Raw genomic sequence first — 18,515 nt, 5'->3', positions numbered from 1 at the left:
TGGAAGATGTAAGGTAGACTTTACCATCAGCCTGGGTCCAAATGAGTCCTTCTTCTTACTCCTTTCAAAGTCGTTGGATGATCTGCTAAGTGAGCGGTTCAGCCCTCTTGTAAAGCCAAATGGGCCCCAGTGATTGGTGCAGGCTAAGCCTACATTAATCAAGCAATCCTGGGTCCCCACCAACAATCTTCTGTTATGCATAAGGTCAGGATCAGAGTGCTCTGCAACAGGAAAGGGTGAGCAGTCACAACATATACCTAAGTACCACCCATCTTCCTGTCTGTTGTAGATCAAAGTGTCTCTCTGATGAACTGAGCCCACTGTGACTCTTGATTAACGTGCATGTCTCCCTTGATGTATGTGGTAAGAGCAGCCTTCCTGTCTCCCCCAAATCACAACCTTCTCCCCTCTGAAAGTGGTCAGCTCTGCAGGGGTTTGCTGATGGTAAATAGTGAACCCAAACATACATTTCACTGCCTTTCATACAGAGGGGTGGGAACTAGCTTCAAGTTGACACATTGCATACTAAAGGTTTGTTAGCCCCACTTTTCCTGTTGTCTGTTCAGGCAACCAAGCCTCTTCTCCACCCTTTGATATTTAAATTAGGCAGCCCTTGGCTGGGCAAAGGTGTGCCTTCCCCCTTCTTGAGATGCTTTGATGTACCCGTGGCTGTCACATTCCTGCTGGACATGACAGTGGAGGACAGCACCTGTAGGCTGTGTCCTCCCGGAGTACATAATACTATGTTTTTTGTGTGATGAGCAGAGGAAATGTGTGCGGAATGACCTTACACATTTCCAGAGGCTGATCTCCCATCATTAATTTTCCTTTATCAAAAAATAAAAAATAAACAGGCTAGCGCACACTCCCCCTGTGGATGGCCGAATTTGTCACAGTGTCATTGGTTCCTTGGTTGTCTAAAGAAGTTATATTGGGCAAACACCTACCACAGTTCCATTGAACATCAACCCACAAACAATAGAGGAGACAGTGAACAAAAGGGAGTATTTCTCAGGGAAAGGATTGCTATGCAGTTTAATGAGAACCATCCCCATCTTTTCAGTGTTTGGGAAGATCATATTTTCATATGAATTGCCCAGTCTTTTGACGTATTTCTAATACATGGTACTTGGCATTGTTCTTGGTCCCAGGTGCAACCCTGTGACAAAACGTACCGATTGTCGGGTATTGTTTGTGTGAAAGTGCACAGATTGATGAAGGGTAAACATTTCAGAATGGCTTTGCACTGAGCTGTTAAAGAAAACAGTGATTAGTGATTGTAGGGTTTGCGCAAAAAGCATTGTAACTACCATAAGTTATCGATGACTGTACCTACTGTCCCCCTTGACTTTCTAAAACACACCTAAATCAAATGAGTCTGGAGTAAATACAGATTTTGGGAGGTGAAGTTGTCAATCAAAATTAGATATATTAAGTGGCAATTTAGTCTAGGGTGCTGTACGCAGTGCTGTAAAGTAAATAATTGCCGCTGGGAAAAATGTATCTGAAAATCTCTATATATATATATAAAACACTTAGGTATGTTTCTGTACTCAGCTGATGCATTTCATCAGTGTTAGGTTGCCCTCTGCTATCATTTTAACAAACAGAACAAGCACGGTTCTACGTGGTCACCTTCAGCTTCCATTATCACAAAACATTCAGAATAATTTCAAGTTACTTCTTATGACCCCTACTTCTCTTCACACAGGGCACAGCCGTTCCAGTGTCAATGAACAGTTAATTACGACAATCTCTAAAGAGCTACACGCTGTAGGGCGAATGCCTCCTTACAAACTATCACTGGAAGTATGGGCTGTAATTATGCTACTACGCATTATTATGCCAACACAGAGACTCTGCAGTGGAACAAGGCTGACAATTACGCATCTACAAAGACACATCATAGACCCCTGTGTAATTGGTGGAACTTAGATACAGTTCTTATACTGTGCATACCTCTTTAGAAACACTTTTGTACTGGCGCGTTATAAATCACTCATCATATCATATCATATCATATCTCTTTCCATCTGAAGAAGACAGTTACCTATATGTTTAGCCTTTTAATTGACCATTAATAAGACCTACGCCCCCTTCCTGGAAGCAATCATTGGTAATTCCGTCATTTAAGAAGGGGAACAGAAGTGACCCTATGAATTCTGACCTTTAAGATCTAGAAAGGTGTATGTTATGCTGGGAACGGCTAGTGTATATATTAATTTGTGTGGGATACAAACTAAAATGATAAAGTGACAGGAAACTATACTTTCCAAATAGTTAAGAAAAAGAGTTGCTCTGACTATTGACCTGGCATTCAGACCCATCTTTGGCTGAGATATCGAGGTTCTTGATAGGTTACCCCCTTTTTTGCATACATCGAAGAAGAAACATCTCCTTGGAAAGAAAAAGAGAGTCTAATAAATCATTATGCATGAAAACAGGGAACCTAAAGATTTCATATTGCCACAATTGTTATCCTTATTTTGTTTTTGTTCCTGTCATTTCAGAGAGAAGACAAAAGAGGCTCTTCTCCAGCTTAAGGCTTGGCTAGAAAAGAACCCAAAGGTTGTGGCCCACTTCCCGGTGGAGATTCGCTTTACACGTGGAGATGACATACTGCTGAGTCCTTGTTATCATCGAGACAGCTGCTATATGAACATCATCATGTACAGGTGAGAAATCCTTGGTAGGAGCATATACTACAGGTAAAATCAAGAGCAAAATAAAGGAACACCAAAAATTGTCCATAATACATTTTTGGTTTTGTGCAAAAAAATTGCCAAAACCATCGTTACAGAGGAAACCAGTGAGGAGGTTTCCTAATGAGAATATCTGGTTGGCATAGCAACCGACAATTCCATGGCATGACATCGCCTAATTTCTAAGGTTTTTCTAACCAAACTCTTCTGCCTTAATACCCAATGAGGAGTTCCCCTTTGTGAGCAGCAAGTAGGGTGGCAGTCTTACCATTTACTAGTGTGCGGACATTTGCCGGGTTGCCATATTGGGCTACATTGGGGTATTTCCCCCATGCACATTTGGGCTACCAAACACCATCATGTGTGGCAGAAATTGCAGGGTTTCAGCTATTCTGGGCTACTGTTGACAACAGATCTGTTGTTTTAGTCCTCGCAAGGCTGCTTTGTTCCTCATGTTTTCTGCTGTGAAGCCTTGTTACCTGACCCAACCCACCACTAATCTCTCTGCCATTACCCATCCATCCAAACCACACTCTCTTTACCCCCCACCTACCCCACCACATTGCAGGCATGTGTGGGTTGGATTTCAGTTGGGCTATGTTGGGCTTCTTTTGACAGCAGATCTATTTTTCTTGTTCTTTCGAGGCTGCTTTGTTCTTAATGGATTCCTGCTATGAATGCCTTGATTTCTCCACCACCACCCAACTCACCTTCACTCTCTCTACCACCACTTTCTCTATCCCCACTTTCTCTTCTGCCACACAACCCCACTCTCAATACACCCAACCACTCTCACTAATCCACCTACCCACTCTATATCCCCACCACGCTCTCTCAATTCCCACACACCAAACCACCACTCTCTCTACCCACACCACCCAACCACCACTCTCTACCACCACCAAACCACCCCACCATCACCACTCTCTTTACCCCACCCATCCCAACACCACAACCTCTCTCTACCCCTCCAATCCCACCACCACTCTCTCTACCCCCACCCATCCCACCATCAAAGTCTATCTACCCCCATCCATCCAGACAGTCCACTCCTGCTTTCATACCCCACCCCTCTAGCCAACCTTCCTTTCTTACCCCCACCCATCCAGCCCAACGTCCTTTCATTACCCCTACCCACCCAGCCCATCGCCCAGTCTACCCCATCGCTCTCTCTTCAATACCAACTCTCTTATCCAACACTGTCACTTTCTACCCTGAACACCCACGCCACCGCGTCTCTTTCTACACTCACACATCCTACCACCACTCCCTGTCTCCCATGCAAATCCTATCCCTGTGCTCTCTACCTACACCCACCCACCCTACACTGGCTGTTTCTACTGCCACTCATTCACCCTACCCCCGCCCTCTCTACCTACACCCTCACAAACTAGCTTCACTTTTTCTACCCCACCTATCCACCCTTCCCCCACCCTATAAACCAACAGACACCCACCTACCCACACTCTATTTAACCCCACGAACCATAGCCACACTCTCTCTACCCCCACCCCCCACTATCTATACCCCACCCACCCACCCACCACACTGTCTCTACAAACTCCCACCCACCCCTTCCCCACTCTCTCTATCACCACCCAACCCACAATACACTCTGTCCATCCCCACCAACCACCCCATCCATATCCACACACCCCACCCCACTCTTTTTTACAACCTCATCTCTCTCTACCCCCACCCACCCTACCCCTGCTCTCTCAACCTCACACAGCCTATCCCTGCTCTCTCTACAGCACCCACCCACCCTACCCTCATCCTTCCTCTCACACTCTCACTTTATTTCTTACCCTCCCTCTCTCACCCTTTCTTGCCCATATTTTCTCTTGCTCATTATCAATGTCACCCTCTCCCAATGGCTTCCTTCCTTGATCTGTTCTCTTTATTCACCTATTCTTTCTTGCATTGTCCTTTAAAACTTGTCACTGTCTTCCTTGCACTCTGGTGCCTATAAATGAAAAACGCAAACAACAGCAGTAAATGCCCAAACTATTTGCTATGCAAATGCTTGTGTTTAATGTGACCCATGCCCCCCCACTAGTCAATCACTGCTTGTCTGTGTTTCTCCCTTCTTTTACCACCCTTTGTGCGGTTGTCGAAGTGTATGAAAAGAAGTAGTGGAACTATATTCCCTGCTGGCCTTCCCCGCTCCCCACAAACCGCATCACCACATCCCCTTCCGCACAAAATAAACACCCCCAAACACTTGCACCTGCTGTTAAAGGGAACGTTCAGTGCAGTGCACTGAAAGTGCAAGTTTCAACTTCTTCCTACACTTTTATTTTAAAACGAAACCATTTCGGAACGGTTTCTTTTTAAAATAAAAGTATAGGAGCTGTGAAAGATAATTTTAAAAAGTAGAGGAGCACCGCTCCGGACCGCTCCCGGTCACTTCGACCACTGTCTTTGTGCCATTTTTGCTCTGTTCCCTTTGCCCTTTCGCTCGTCACTCTCAAGGTGTCTCCCACCTGGATATCTGAAGCTGAGGGCAGGCAAAGACAAGTTGGCCCTGTTAATGTCTGCAAAGACCTAGGAATACAACTATTGACTATCTTACCTTAGGAAGGTCGGCAATATAAATAACACTGCACTTACTTACAATTCTCAATCTTAGCCATGCAAGAAAATACCCACCCCTCACCCAGCATCCACTCTCTTCGAAACTACACAACCAAATATAAATCCCTCTCATCTCCCCATGCCCTCACCCTTTAAACAGCCAGACAGCCTCATGCCTGTTAGTACATGCTCAGCATTCCTTAATGTTTCAGACAATGCGGATCTTATCACCAGACATAGTTCGGATGCTCTCTTTATCACAGAGACCTGGTTTTCCAACTCAGCACATGCATCTGTATCAAATGAAATATACAACACATGGCTGCTCACAACACACCAGGGAAGGTGCTAGAGCCAATCACAAGGACTCCAGAATGAGCCCCAGGAATTCTCATCATTAAACTCCTTCAAACCTCTCACCTTCACTTCCTGTTCATACACATATATGAAGAAAACATCACAGAATCAGACACCTTAGATCCTATCTGCTGACCATGCAAGACAGCCAAGGATTTCTGCAATGAGATCACAGACCTCCTCATTACAACATCAGCCATTACACATTCTAACAACATCTCCCCAGGGACCTCAATCTGCCAAGAACACACACACACACATGTAGAAATGGGCCCAATTTGCTGTACTAGTAAAACCAATAATCTATAATGGAGTACTCAAAGTGCACAGAAAAACACAGCTTTATTCAAAGCATAGAAACTCGGCTGGGACAGCATACATTCTCCCTAAATACCTCCCTGCTAGAGTTCTTTGGTCTTTTAGCTCTAACTCTCTGCAAGTCAGACGTTTCTCCAAGCAGAGAGTGGGGGGTAGATCTCTCTCTTCGGCAAGAGTCTCCCCCTGGAATAGCCTTCCTGCCCCTCTACAGCTTGAGCCGGACCTCCTTAAATTCTGAAAGTGCCTCAAGACCTTCCTTTTCTCCTCCTCCTTCTCCCTTCCCCTCCCCCTGCTACTTCCACCTGCCTCTATGTCTGGTTGCCTGTATCCCTCAAGAGCCTTTTTGGGTCCAGCCCTCCTTCGCTCAGTCTCCCCTTAACTCCTTAAAACTTGGCCTTAGGCACCCTTCTCTGACTAGCCTACTGAGCCTGGTACACCCCCCCCCTCCCTCACACTAGTTGACCTCCTATCCCTCTTTCCCTGAGCACTTGCGCTCCTGGGCCTCCCTTGCACTTTCCAACCTCTGGCCCCTTCTCGCCTGCACTTCTCCCTCTTGCCCTCCCCCTGCACTTCCTGTCATTGCACTTGCACGATTTGAATGTCACAAGGCCTAGTATGACTGTTACTGTTATTTTCGCCTCTGTTCCTCACCCCTTGTTTTGTGGTGCTTGGAAACACTTTCTGATGTATAGGTGCTATACAAATGTTCAATAAATAAAAACAAATAAATACAATCAGCTCTCAAATGTGCAATGATTATGAGCGGATTTTGTACCAAAAATACGTAAGCAGTGAAGCCATAATACAATATTTATTACAAAACGTATGAGTGTTTAGGATTGGTTAGTATCCTAAGCTACATATAGAGTATATAGGTGTTAGTTCCATCATTGGCTTGCACATATCTGATTGCTCCTCCTGAGCCCACCCCACTACAGATAGTAGTTCAAATACATCATCACATGCATAGTTGATTGGTTGGTGCTGTTCATCATGGGCAATGTGAATAGAATGAGCTCTATTGGTTGGCATTTTAATCACCAAACCTTGGAAACTTTGACAAGATGTCAAGAAATGAGAGAGACATATGGTGAGGGGAGAGGAGTCCATGGTCTGCAATAATTTCAATTAAAAGTAACTTCTTGTCATTCCCATGCAATGAAGGCTATCCTTTGCTTTGTACCAAGCCTTGTGTATCATCTAGTGTCTGTCTGTGTATTTGGCTTATAATGAAAAGTCAGTGTTTTCAGTGTCCTAATCACGTTCTAGGGAACCGTGTTGGAGAATCCATTTCTCCCATTTATTGAGGTTTCAACTAATTCTAACATGCATGTTGTACTCCTTGGGACGGCTTGACACACCCTTCATCTATTCTCTATGCAGTCTTTTGGCATGCTGATCTCATGCACCTGGACATTAATGGCTGTTTATGCTCTTTTTAAAACTTAATTATCTTAGGAGTTTTTTACTTGACGTCCTGGGAATAGTTTACTTTCCTCTGGGATCTGCTCATCCACTGTTCCCTTCCTGGTGTTCTGAGCTTGGCACTCACTGTGAACTACTGTCTGGGCAACTTCAAAGACTTCTCAAATTAATATGTTTTTGTAAATTCAACATCTTGGTTTCTCATGTGTTGCCAATAGTTGGACCTGCTGCAGCCTCCATGTTCGGAATATGGCTGTACTTCTGCTCTCTCGCCTTCATTTAGGACACTTAAATTCACGTTAATTCATATTACATTGGTCTTGAACATCTAACATACGCCAGTTTCCCTGCCCGTGTATTCTGCATCTTTACCTCTAATTTCCTCTGCCCTATCCATGTAGTGAGTCCCTCTCTTGGTGCGCTGGAACCTGCCTTGCTTCTATGCTATTTACAGCACACTACTTGTGCATACTACACCCTAGTTTCTATCCCTACTAGTGCTGCTCAACCTAACTAATTATTTTTGACAGATTTATGGGCATTAATGGTTTAACTGGTTTGTGGACTCTGCCTCAGCTTGTATTGTTTCTTACCCTTGGGCTCATGGGGTCGGCAAGGCCTGTTTGTGCTCGCTCTCACTTTTAGAGTCACAAGGAAGAGATGCAGAAGTTGGTACTGGCACATTTATCTGCACCATTACACTCATCTTTTACATACTGAACATCAAAAAGCTCATGTCAGAAACTACACACAATAAAGGGCAAAACATTTGTGCTTGGATTTATTACATCCAAAGCTACGAACTGATGGTCATCTCTACCGCTAAATTGGATAGACTATGCCACCATCCCGGTCGTAATGCAGCACACTCTTCCTCACCACAATGGCCAACCCAAACCAACCAAGATGCCAAATTCCTCCTTCAAGAAAATCCCAATGAGCGCACTGGAAGAAAAGAACGCCGCCCTAGCATCAAGGTCCAATGTCATGCTAATATCAACAACTTACTCGACAAACTCAAGGATATGCTAATGCACACTCTCCAAACCCTTGCTCCACTGAAGATGCAAACCAACCAGGCAAAGTCCTACATGTATTGTTACACAAGAACACAATGAAAGTAAATGATAAATCCACAGACAGGTAAGGTTCTCAATATATTCCCAACATCCATAAAACCTTATAACCATGAAAGACCTAAGTTCTGCAGGCAAAACCCTCACCTATACAGACAAATCACTACCTTTAATCCATATCAGAAGACTCCAAAATGATAAGAACACTATTTAACATTGCCTCAATACTCTACCAATGCTGGCAATACCTCAAAGACAACAAAATCAATGACTTATTCACAGATACTGTCAGACAGGAAATCAACAACACCAAACTTGCACAGACATCCAACCCACACAAATGGACTAACAACAAAACTATTACACTTGAAGAACTTGTCAGTATCTGTACAGCCCTTAGGCCACTGCCTTCATCCTCCTAACCTACATCCACAAGACTGTATCAGGAAAAGCACCATGCCGACTGCTCCTTATAAACAATACCTCCATCACTAAGGGCATCATCTCCAACACAATGAAGGTGAGGCACTTCCTTCTCATACAGAAGATGCCTATGCATGACCTATACAACTCACTTGTCAGGACTGCTAATTGTAAAAATATAGTTCCCTTAATTCACACAGCAAATAACCTCTTACAGGGGTATTGGCACATTTCAGAACCAAGATTGCCCACTTCCAGGTCATTAATGATGCTCCTTTCAGCATATATTATATGTTAAACACCTGCATATAGTTAATAGACACCGGATAATCCAGATGGGCACCAACATATCTCAGCACAAACACATGACCTGTGGAGGGTCACATGGGTCAATCCTATCCCCAGTTAAATTGAATCTCAATACAAAACCGTGCAAGAACAGATTCTCTAAAAAGATCACTAAACTGGATATCAAGATCCACCAAAATGCTGATGACATCTGTTTTAATCTACAGGTTGACACCACCAATAACATCAACCAGCTAAAAGTATCACTCATTCAAATATTGATATCCTGTACTTGGATCTGAACCCCAAAAACACCCATTTCACCCTCCTTGGTTTTCTATCAAGTATGCTCCAATCCTGAACCGGTGAATGGGAATGAAACTTGATAGCTTCTTTCCTCATCTCTCATCCATTGTTAACTCAGTTTCGTCATTGACAGTAAGGTGTCTTGAAGATGGAAAGGCTGGCTAGGTTGGCTAGGTCCCTCCTATAGGATTCCAAGGAGTTCAAGTGTTGTGCTTCCAGAAGCCATGCAGTTTTCCTGCCCCTAACCCCGTTTCCTACCCCTACTCAAATTCTGTGCTTACAAGATCAGCACTCTGAAGAATGCTCTTTCTAACTGTGAGGGCCCTCTGAGGGACTTGTCCACTGAGGCCTCCAATCCCTAAAAGCCTGGAGTAGGCTATTATGATCACCTTCTGTAAATCTGCAATTGGAACGTGGAGTGGAGTACCATTAAATTGGGTAATCATAACATATATTTTTATACCATATAGAAGCACGATGAACCTGGTGAAGTGCTATATAAAAACCTAACACTCACAATAGTAACACTCTTTGTGCGCTGTTCTTACACCAGAGGAGGATGTAGAGTGCTTTTTATACCACATCTGTACATTTTGTATGTTCAAGGAATATATCTGGATTTTCTTTATTTTTTAGAAAACAAAGAAGAAATGTTGAACTCCTCAATATCTGTAAAGAGGCAAAATGATCCATCTAGATCACTCAGTTCAGAAAACAAACAATTATTGGTTATTGGTTATTTCATCCTCTGATTTTAAATCTTGGGGTGACAGAAGATTTTCTGTGACTGTACCATCTTTCTGGAATAACACAGGAAACCTGTTAGGCTTACTCATGGAGGATATCAAATAATTTCAAGAAACAGACAGAGTCTGATGATGGTGAGACACAATAGCATGGGTTCCATGTTACTACTCTATGTGGTCCTTCCATAGGGGCTCCCGTGCCACAGTATAGTGATAATGCGCTGGACAAGGGGGGGCACGAGGGACTCAATAATGAAGTCAAATGTGGGATTCCATAAGCTTTCAGATAACAAAGACAACTTTTGGCATTGGGGTGCTTTGTGACTCACATCCCTTCCTGGATGGCTTTTTCATCAAGATGAATACCTTTTTGGGAAACAGAGAATGTGTGGGGCTTTATGATAAAAATCATTCTCATTTTTATATCTGGTATCATATAGTCATCTTGTTGCCAATTGTGAATACCAAAGTAATGATTTTTCAATCATGTCTATAGGCCCTATGGAAAGGATGTCCCATTGCAAGAATACTGGTCGGAATATGAGTGGATCATGAAGAAGGTTGGTGGAAGACCACATTGGGCAAAGGTACAGTACATTGATTAAAGTGGCCCACCTTTACAAATTACCCAGCACACTACATAGTGTATTTACAAATTAAGATCCTTTTGAAAAAGCGAATATCCATTCACTGGTCATTTCCAAATTGCCTCAATTTCCATCAGAGCTTGAGTTTCAAATGTGATTAAGAGGGTGGTTATTTCTGAAATGTTTAGGGAGAAAAAGGCTTGTCATTGTTTAAGTAATAGGCAGAAAACACAAATGCTCTTCAAATGTTTTGAGCGGGTCACTTAGGAGATTGGCACTTTATCTTGTAATAATGAACAATGATAAGAATATTACATTGGAAATAAATTTTTCCTCCTTGTTTATAGAAGTACACCTCTTCAACAAAGATTAACGGGCACTATTTCATTACAAATATTTTGAAGCAAATATGGCTAAGAATTGCACAGGACTTAAGTTGCCTTCACCCAGTGACCTATTTAATTGACTAAAGGAAACAGCTCTTACCACAATAACATTGATGGTGTTTGCTAAACATACCCCCTCTATCACAAAGATGTCAGACAGTAGCACATCAAAACACATATGTGGTTTTCTCCATCATACAGAGATGTCTGCCTTTGGTTTCTTAAGCTATACATAAAATAGCACTGCTCAATAAGACAAAGATTATTTTCCAAAGGAAAATGTATTTTTTTGGTTCATTTGCATACCCATGACGCATTGGCTCTGAATGGGAGGTGAACATCCAGGGATTAGGGTTGTGGCCTGTGTGGCTTGTTAGTTGGAATGGCCTATACTACTGTCATATAAGCAAATGTTCGAGACCCTGCCATTGAACTCTAATCTTTAAAATAACAATACAAAAACAGCATCAAAGAGTATGAATTGCACTTTCAAAAAATAGTAGCTATGCATAGAAACAAACCTGGAAGGCTTCCATCAGATCATAGTGATTTTGCAAAAAATAGACGTAATGAAAGTTCTAGGGTAATGTAAATGAACCACGCTTATGGTCCACATGTTAAAGAAAGTGTTTTTGCATGTTAGTAACATATTTAGAGGACGCTGCTTTCTTTTTCCAGTGTTATAACCACCAGCTATTTGAATGTTAAATGAATTTCCTGTTGACATCATCTCCAAAACAGCTCCCATTTTGAAAAAAAGTTTGAGTACAGTGGTGCAGGACCAAACACTGGTAATGCAGTGGACATCTGTTACCACTGCATTACTGCCACATTACTGCACCACTGTACTACAGGTTTGGTGGTGAGGTGGAGGATTTACCAACTGAAAATATCTGCAGGGAAGCCCGCCACCTTACTGTCAAAAATCAGAGAAATCGGCAGAATTATGGCCGGCGGAATTAAGGCCGGTGGCAGTTCCGCCAAAATCCCCATGAAGTTCTATGGACTCCACAATGGGACTTACACCACCCTAACACCACCTGCAATCCCACAGTAAATCCGCTGGATGAAGTGGCAGTAATTGTAATTCCGTTTGGTAGTATTTCAGCAAATGTACCACCAATATACTGCCAAACGTGAAATGAGGCCCAAAGACTTGTATAGTAAAAATAAATTATTTTGGAGTGGTAATTAAGGGTTTGGTGAAACATAACTCTCCCAATGTTAGGTGAAGCATATTTACTGAATGTTGACACTACATTTGAGATCATTTGCGCAAATCCAAGAACAAACTGTCCAACCCAACTCAAGGTAAACTGAAATCTATCACAGTGGACTGGCTAATCTTGCTCTGCCTGTCTAAGAATGAGGAGCACAGGGAACACACAATATTCTTAAACATTATTAATCTGAACTACAATGGAGGCAAACATTTGTGATGTAGGACTGTAAAAGCCATAACTCCCTCCAAGTGGACCTTAGAAAGATACCACCTATTGCTTGTTTATGTAAAGATCCAAAGAGTTTCCTCCTAAACAAACTAAGCTAGATGGCTACCCACTCCATTCTTTCTGCTCAGCTCAATGACTATTGCCTAGTCTTGGTGAGGTTTGAAAACTGGCCATTGTCATTTAACATATGCACCCATTGAATCCCTCAATCAGTCATTTTTACTCTCACCCACCAGCATGTCTGTGTCACACATTAGCAAAATATCTGAAATATAGTGTTTTGACCCATCTTCCCCTATGCATCTTTCTGAGCTATCCGTGTATTGAATATCTACCGCAGTAGGCAGCCGTAACCTAGCAAAGGTACCTTTACTGATGCCATTCCATACCCTGCATGCATTGTGCAACAGTAAACTGCCCTAATATGTATGTACTGTTTTGGAAGAGTTTTATATATACTTTATTTTCCATTGTTTTACCTTTATTTTCCAGGCTCACACGTGTGTCCGCCAGGACTTTGAGAAGATGTATCCCGCATTTCCAAAGTTTTGCTCCATCAGAGAGAAACTTGATCCAACTGGGATGTTCCTGAATACTTACCTTGAAAAGGTGTTCTACTAAACAGGAGTGGAAGAGAAAAGGATAATGATCCACAGCTCACCCAACTACCCAGAATATAATAACTTAATTAGGGCGACTGTGAAGTGGTTGAAGACATAATTTGGTTATTCAGTACCAGGAAAGAGCTATAGTACTGACTCACTTGTAAAGCTTGTGCCACATTCCTTCTACTTATCCCATCATTCATTGGTAACCAAAATACAAACAGTAATGGATTCAATAGTACAGATATCAGTTATCCGTACCTTTGAGTCAATTTCTGAAAGTTGGATCAGCAGTCCTGCTGGATGGGTGGAAACATAGACTGGCAACAACTATTCTTCGCCTAATTATGCCCCCGGCTGTTTCGAAGCCAATCAGGCAACATGAAAATAAACAGAAAGCAAATTGATGAAAGTCAATTCTGCCAGGAATAATTTTGGGTACTTATGAGGAAGAATTGACTTTGGTGAAGGCATAAGATGACAGCCAACAGAACCCACACTTTTTTTTTTTTTTAAAGAACATCATATCATTGACCAACTCTCTAAATAAAATTTTAAAAAAACAATATTTAAAAGGCTTCTTCATTATTTGCCACACGCCAAACATATCATATATGCATGTTTAGATTTTGCTTATGCTTTTGCTATATGAGGACATTTAAGGTTTGTGTACAGTCACAGGGGATTTGTTTTTTGCTAAAAAGTTAGTCGCAAACAAGACAAGTTACAGCAGTGTATTGAGAGAAGGGCCAGGCCTTTACATCTTCTGGAAATCTAAGATGATTGCTTTCAAGTCTGCTGTCAGCAGGTTTGGCGCTCCAGGATGCAGCTCCTTGAACTGAATAGACCCGGCTAACTGTACCAGATTTTGTACACGTAGACATAGACAGGAAAGGTCCAGACGAAGAGTCGGATAGATGGCAAGGGACATGGAAGGAGGAATTGTCTTGATGAAAGATTGGCTTTGGAGTAAATTGCCTGATCCCTATCCAGAGTGATTGCACACAACTAATATCAAACATCTAGACAACATTGTAGCCTGTCACCTTGCATAAGCTCACACACATAGAGAAGTGGCTTTTATTAGCATCTAACAGGCCTGCAATGTACTTCGGCTATTTATGGAGAGCACTCTGCAGTTCTGGGCCAACATTGATCTGCCCCTCATTTGACAATTTTCCCACATGTGAATGGTAGAGACATGCTTTCCTGAAGAGCATAAGTGCATTTTAGAGTTACTGGATACAAAATAACATGATCTGCATAGGAAGCCAAGGGGAATGCATGCTTGCATGCTAGTAGTTTGTTTGTGGTGACTTATCATCTTAAATGGAATCCAGTGTAAGGAAACCATAAGGCCTGATATCACTGGGGCAGTGCTTTCCCACTCATGGATTTTCATTTTGCAAAACAATGCAATCAGCTGCATGCCTGCAATTGTGGCAATTTAAGCTAAATAAGTGTACATGCTACACATACTAGAATGCATTACTTATTTAAAATAAAATCCAGAACTTAAAAAGTGGTCCTACCATGAACTAATATTCCATGTATTGACTTTCTTGGGTTGATTGATTGATTGATTGATTGATTGAGAGTTGTGTATTGCACGACAGGGATGAACCAAATTGTATCTAGGAAACCAGACATGGACTCCCTGCTCACTGTGCTCAGAGAGGCACAGCTCCACCTCACTGATGAGGCACAATAAGGCTGAAACTCGTGTATGGGGTTGCTGTTGGTACTCTTGTTCAGAAGGGAATTGCCATAGCATTTCGGTGCTGGACTGCTCATGTGGGTGGAACAAAGACTCATATGCAAACGATATTGTGCCATATGCCGCAAAGATTTGTAATCCTAGAGGCCTACTTCAATTCAGATCCAAAGAGAAAAGGAGGAGGAGGGCATCTGTCCTCGTCAAGCAGATGTTTTGGTCCAAACAAAATGACCTCTGTTTTGTTATGATTAAGTTGGAGCCAATCGGTGGACATCCAGCTGCTGACTTCCTCCAAACAGAGGCTTACCCTGGAGAAAGACTCCTCTACATTGTCCAACCTAATGAACACCTGTGTTTCATCCTCATATGACTGAAAGCAGACCATATGTTTCTGCAGAATGTCGATTAGGCGATGTAGATATAAATTGAATAGCAACAGGAATAAGGAGGACCCTTGGGGAACTCCACAATCCTGAGGGAGAGAGTCTGACAGATAACCTCCAGATCACACTCATTGTTGCCACCCTGTCAGAAAAGAAATGAACCATTTGATCGCCCTAGCAGAAACATTTCCTGTGTCCCTCAGTTGATCAATGTGAATATAGTGATCCACTGCATCGAATGCTGCAGAGAGATCCAACATTACGAGTGGTGATAGTTCGCCTTGGTCTGCCACTCACAAGAGTTCATCCCAAACCGCGACCAATGGAACTGGATTGCAGAGGATCCAACAGAAGGTTTTTTTCAAAATATTCCTGCAGTTGAACCATGACCACTTTCTCCAAGATGTTACCAGGCCACGGCAGACCTGCAACCGGGTGGTAATTCTGCAAGCATCTGGGTCCTGATTAGATTTCTTCAATATAGGTGAAATGATGGACTTCTTCAGTTCCAGTCCGACTATACCTTGACCTAATGACGCATTTACAAAACAAGTCATACATGGAGCAATATCTGCTGCCAAACCATTTTGCAGTACATTCAGGTAGATATAATAACGAATCATTCATAGATTTAAGAGCACTTAACAAGGCAAAGATGGTTCCTTCTGAAACTGGTGTAAAATCAAAAGTTGTAGTGCTAGGAGTAAAATCATTCACAATCATAATCAGAGGGATCAGAGTTACGATGAACTGCATCTGCCTCTGATTCCTTGTCAAGAGAAATATGTTCCTGAATTGCTTTGATCTTATTAAAAAGGAACCCATTGAAAGAGTTGTCCTGCTCAGATGATGATTCCCTTCCTGATGAAGCATTGTTGGGCCACACAAAGTAGGAGATTACAGAGAATAATACAAATGATGTTTTGCTGCATCAATCTTTTTAGTTAGAAAGTATGATTTGGTCATAAAGATTGCTACTTTGCACTCTTTTAAGGCCGTCTTAACCTTAATAACCCAGTCAGGTGTCCGACATGTTCTGCACATCCGTTCGGTGGCTCTATAATATTTCTTAGATTCGGTCAGGCCTGGCATGGACCAGAATTTCGATTTTTGTTGTTGATGTTTTTGGCCTCAATGGGGCAGTCATAGAACAAACATTGTCTATAACGGCTGCACTTTGCTTAAACGATTTGTCATATCTCAGTGAGTAGTCAATAGAAGCTAGACCTCTCCTCAGTTCAGGTCCTGGGGTTTTCTCTAACTCTTTGGGCTTGCGAGAAAGTGACAAACATTTTGTGGTATGGTGTTGCTCTCTGTACTTGTTCTGCTTAACAGAGAAGAACCTTAGGAAATGATTAGTCCATGATTCCGGAAGTGTATCAGGCACTGAGATTCCTGTCCCTCTAGTTAATAACACGTCTAAACAATGGCCAGGTGCATTAGAAGCTGAGACCACTGAAGGTGGAAAACCATGTGTCTCCAGTATTTCCCATAGTCGTTTAGCGTCTGTCCCTGATCGATCCTCCAGCCAAATATTCAAATCGCCCAGGCAAAGGAAGTCCTTGGACTTGATGCGTGTAGTCATAAAATAAAAATCCAACTTTTCTGAAAAGGAATTAGCAGGACCTGATGCCCTGTAACCAAACAATTTACTCAATGAACTACTAATAAAAATCCATAACATCAGATGGCCAATCTCTGTACTATCCTCCCAGTTTAAAGGTTCAAAGTGGGAGATCTTTACCCATGATCCACAGATCATTGCAGTCCCTCCTCCTCTCTTATTAGAGCATGTAATATTTTGAACTTAATATCCCTCTGGGAGTAAGCTGTGTAGCAGGGCATGTGTAAAAGGGCATGAGAGGTGTCATTAAACCATGTTTCTGTTAAGAACATGTCCAGCTCATGTTCCTCAATCAGGTCTGTATTCTGGAACTATGAGTTACTGCTGCCCTAACATTCAGTAACACAGCTTTTGGGGGAATGCCTGATAAAGACTATAAGGCTCTAAAATTAGAGCCATTGTTCGGTTCAATCCTCAAATTGTCTATTGTGTCCAGCGAGCGAAGTGATAGAAATCCAGAATTATCTCTCAGTGCTTGCAGCGTGTTTCCATCATACATAATGCCAGCCATGGTCTTAAAAATATTCACCAGCCTGAATGGTAGTGCACAATATGCTAACCAGAGAAAGTCCCTATTCATATCATAATTAAAATCAGATGCCAATCAGGCAGAAACTGCTGCTGACCATCGCATTGGCCGCAAACAGGCCTTAACTGGCCTGCGTCAGTGTGAAGTGCCCAAGAGAAGCGTCACACCGACGTGTGATGCTAGTGCCCCTGGGAGATGAAGCTTTAATGAGCAGCGTAATTCCCAAAGTGAGCTTTCACCGAGCAAACTCAGGCCGCCGCCACCAGTCCTAAAGACGTCTAAGACGATGATGAACAGGTAACAATTTAATAGTAGGCTGCATCCTCCTAGAACAGACTAAATTAGAAGCTAACATACTTTCAATAGTATAAAATAAAAATATCAAAACAAGTTATTTTTAAAAGCATTATCTCCCAGCACTAAGTACCACAACTGACAGCCTCGATTTATGTTGGCTGTCCCTGTCTACCTGGGTGCCCTCTTCACATGAACCTAACATTTATAATGACATTTGCTATATGCTTCTCTGTCTCTCTGCCACGTTCAGCTTTCGAACTACCAATGCATCTTTAAATATCCTTTCTGTTCTATGTATTTGCCTGGAGCTTCTAAATGTTCTCCTATTCGGGTTGTCGGGGTGGGGTCTGTTACCTATGATTATTGCCCCATTACACTTTTCTCTATCTCAGGAGTGGTGTTGATGGGCAGCCATAAAGAACATAAGGTTACTTGTGATCTATCACCTCACTGGCCATGTTATTCACCCACCCCCAGACATGAAGCACACCTGGTCCCCTTCCACCCTTCCCCAGTGTCCTCCATGTAACTCTCTATACTACATTAAACACATCCCGGGGTCATACCAACGTCCCTTACCTTGTTGAGAACGTTTACAGTTCATGTAGCATATACAAGGAATACCTACACCTCCCTCAGCATCTTTTTCTCCTCTCGCCTCATCTCTTTCTCCTCTTTGAATATAACATATAGGCCTGACCTCATGATGCCCTCCTGC

General features: G+C 42.5%; 1 protein-coding gene across 1 annotated transcript in view; it reads left to right on the top strand.

Moving 5' to 3' along the window:
• LOC138453111 (L-gulonolactone oxidase-like) overlaps positions 1–13,815 on the top strand; it is a 703,062-nt gene extending 689,247 nt beyond the window's left edge. Inside the window, exons 10-12 of the mRNA XM_069605641.1 lie at positions 2,511–2,675; positions 10,715–10,805; positions 13,135–13,815. Of these exons, the coding sequence (XP_069461742.1) occupies positions 2,511–2,675; positions 10,715–10,805; positions 13,135–13,263 (385 nt within the window). The 3' untranslated portion in view covers positions 13,264–13,815. The remainder of the gene's footprint in view (positions 1–2,510; positions 2,676–10,714; positions 10,806–13,134) is intronic.
• The last annotated feature ends 4,700 nt before the right edge of the window (positions 13,816–18,515 follow it).

Source organism: Ambystoma mexicanum, chromosome 4p (assembly GCF_040938575.1).
Source record: "Ambystoma mexicanum isolate Mex_15411 chromosome 4p, UKY_AmexF1_1, whole genome shotgun sequence".
Taxonomy (NCBI): Eukaryota; Metazoa; Chordata; class Amphibia; order Caudata; family Ambystomatidae; genus Ambystoma; species Ambystoma mexicanum.
Note: the sequence above shows the minus strand (reverse complement) of the source record. Positions and strands in the feature narration are given on the sequence as shown.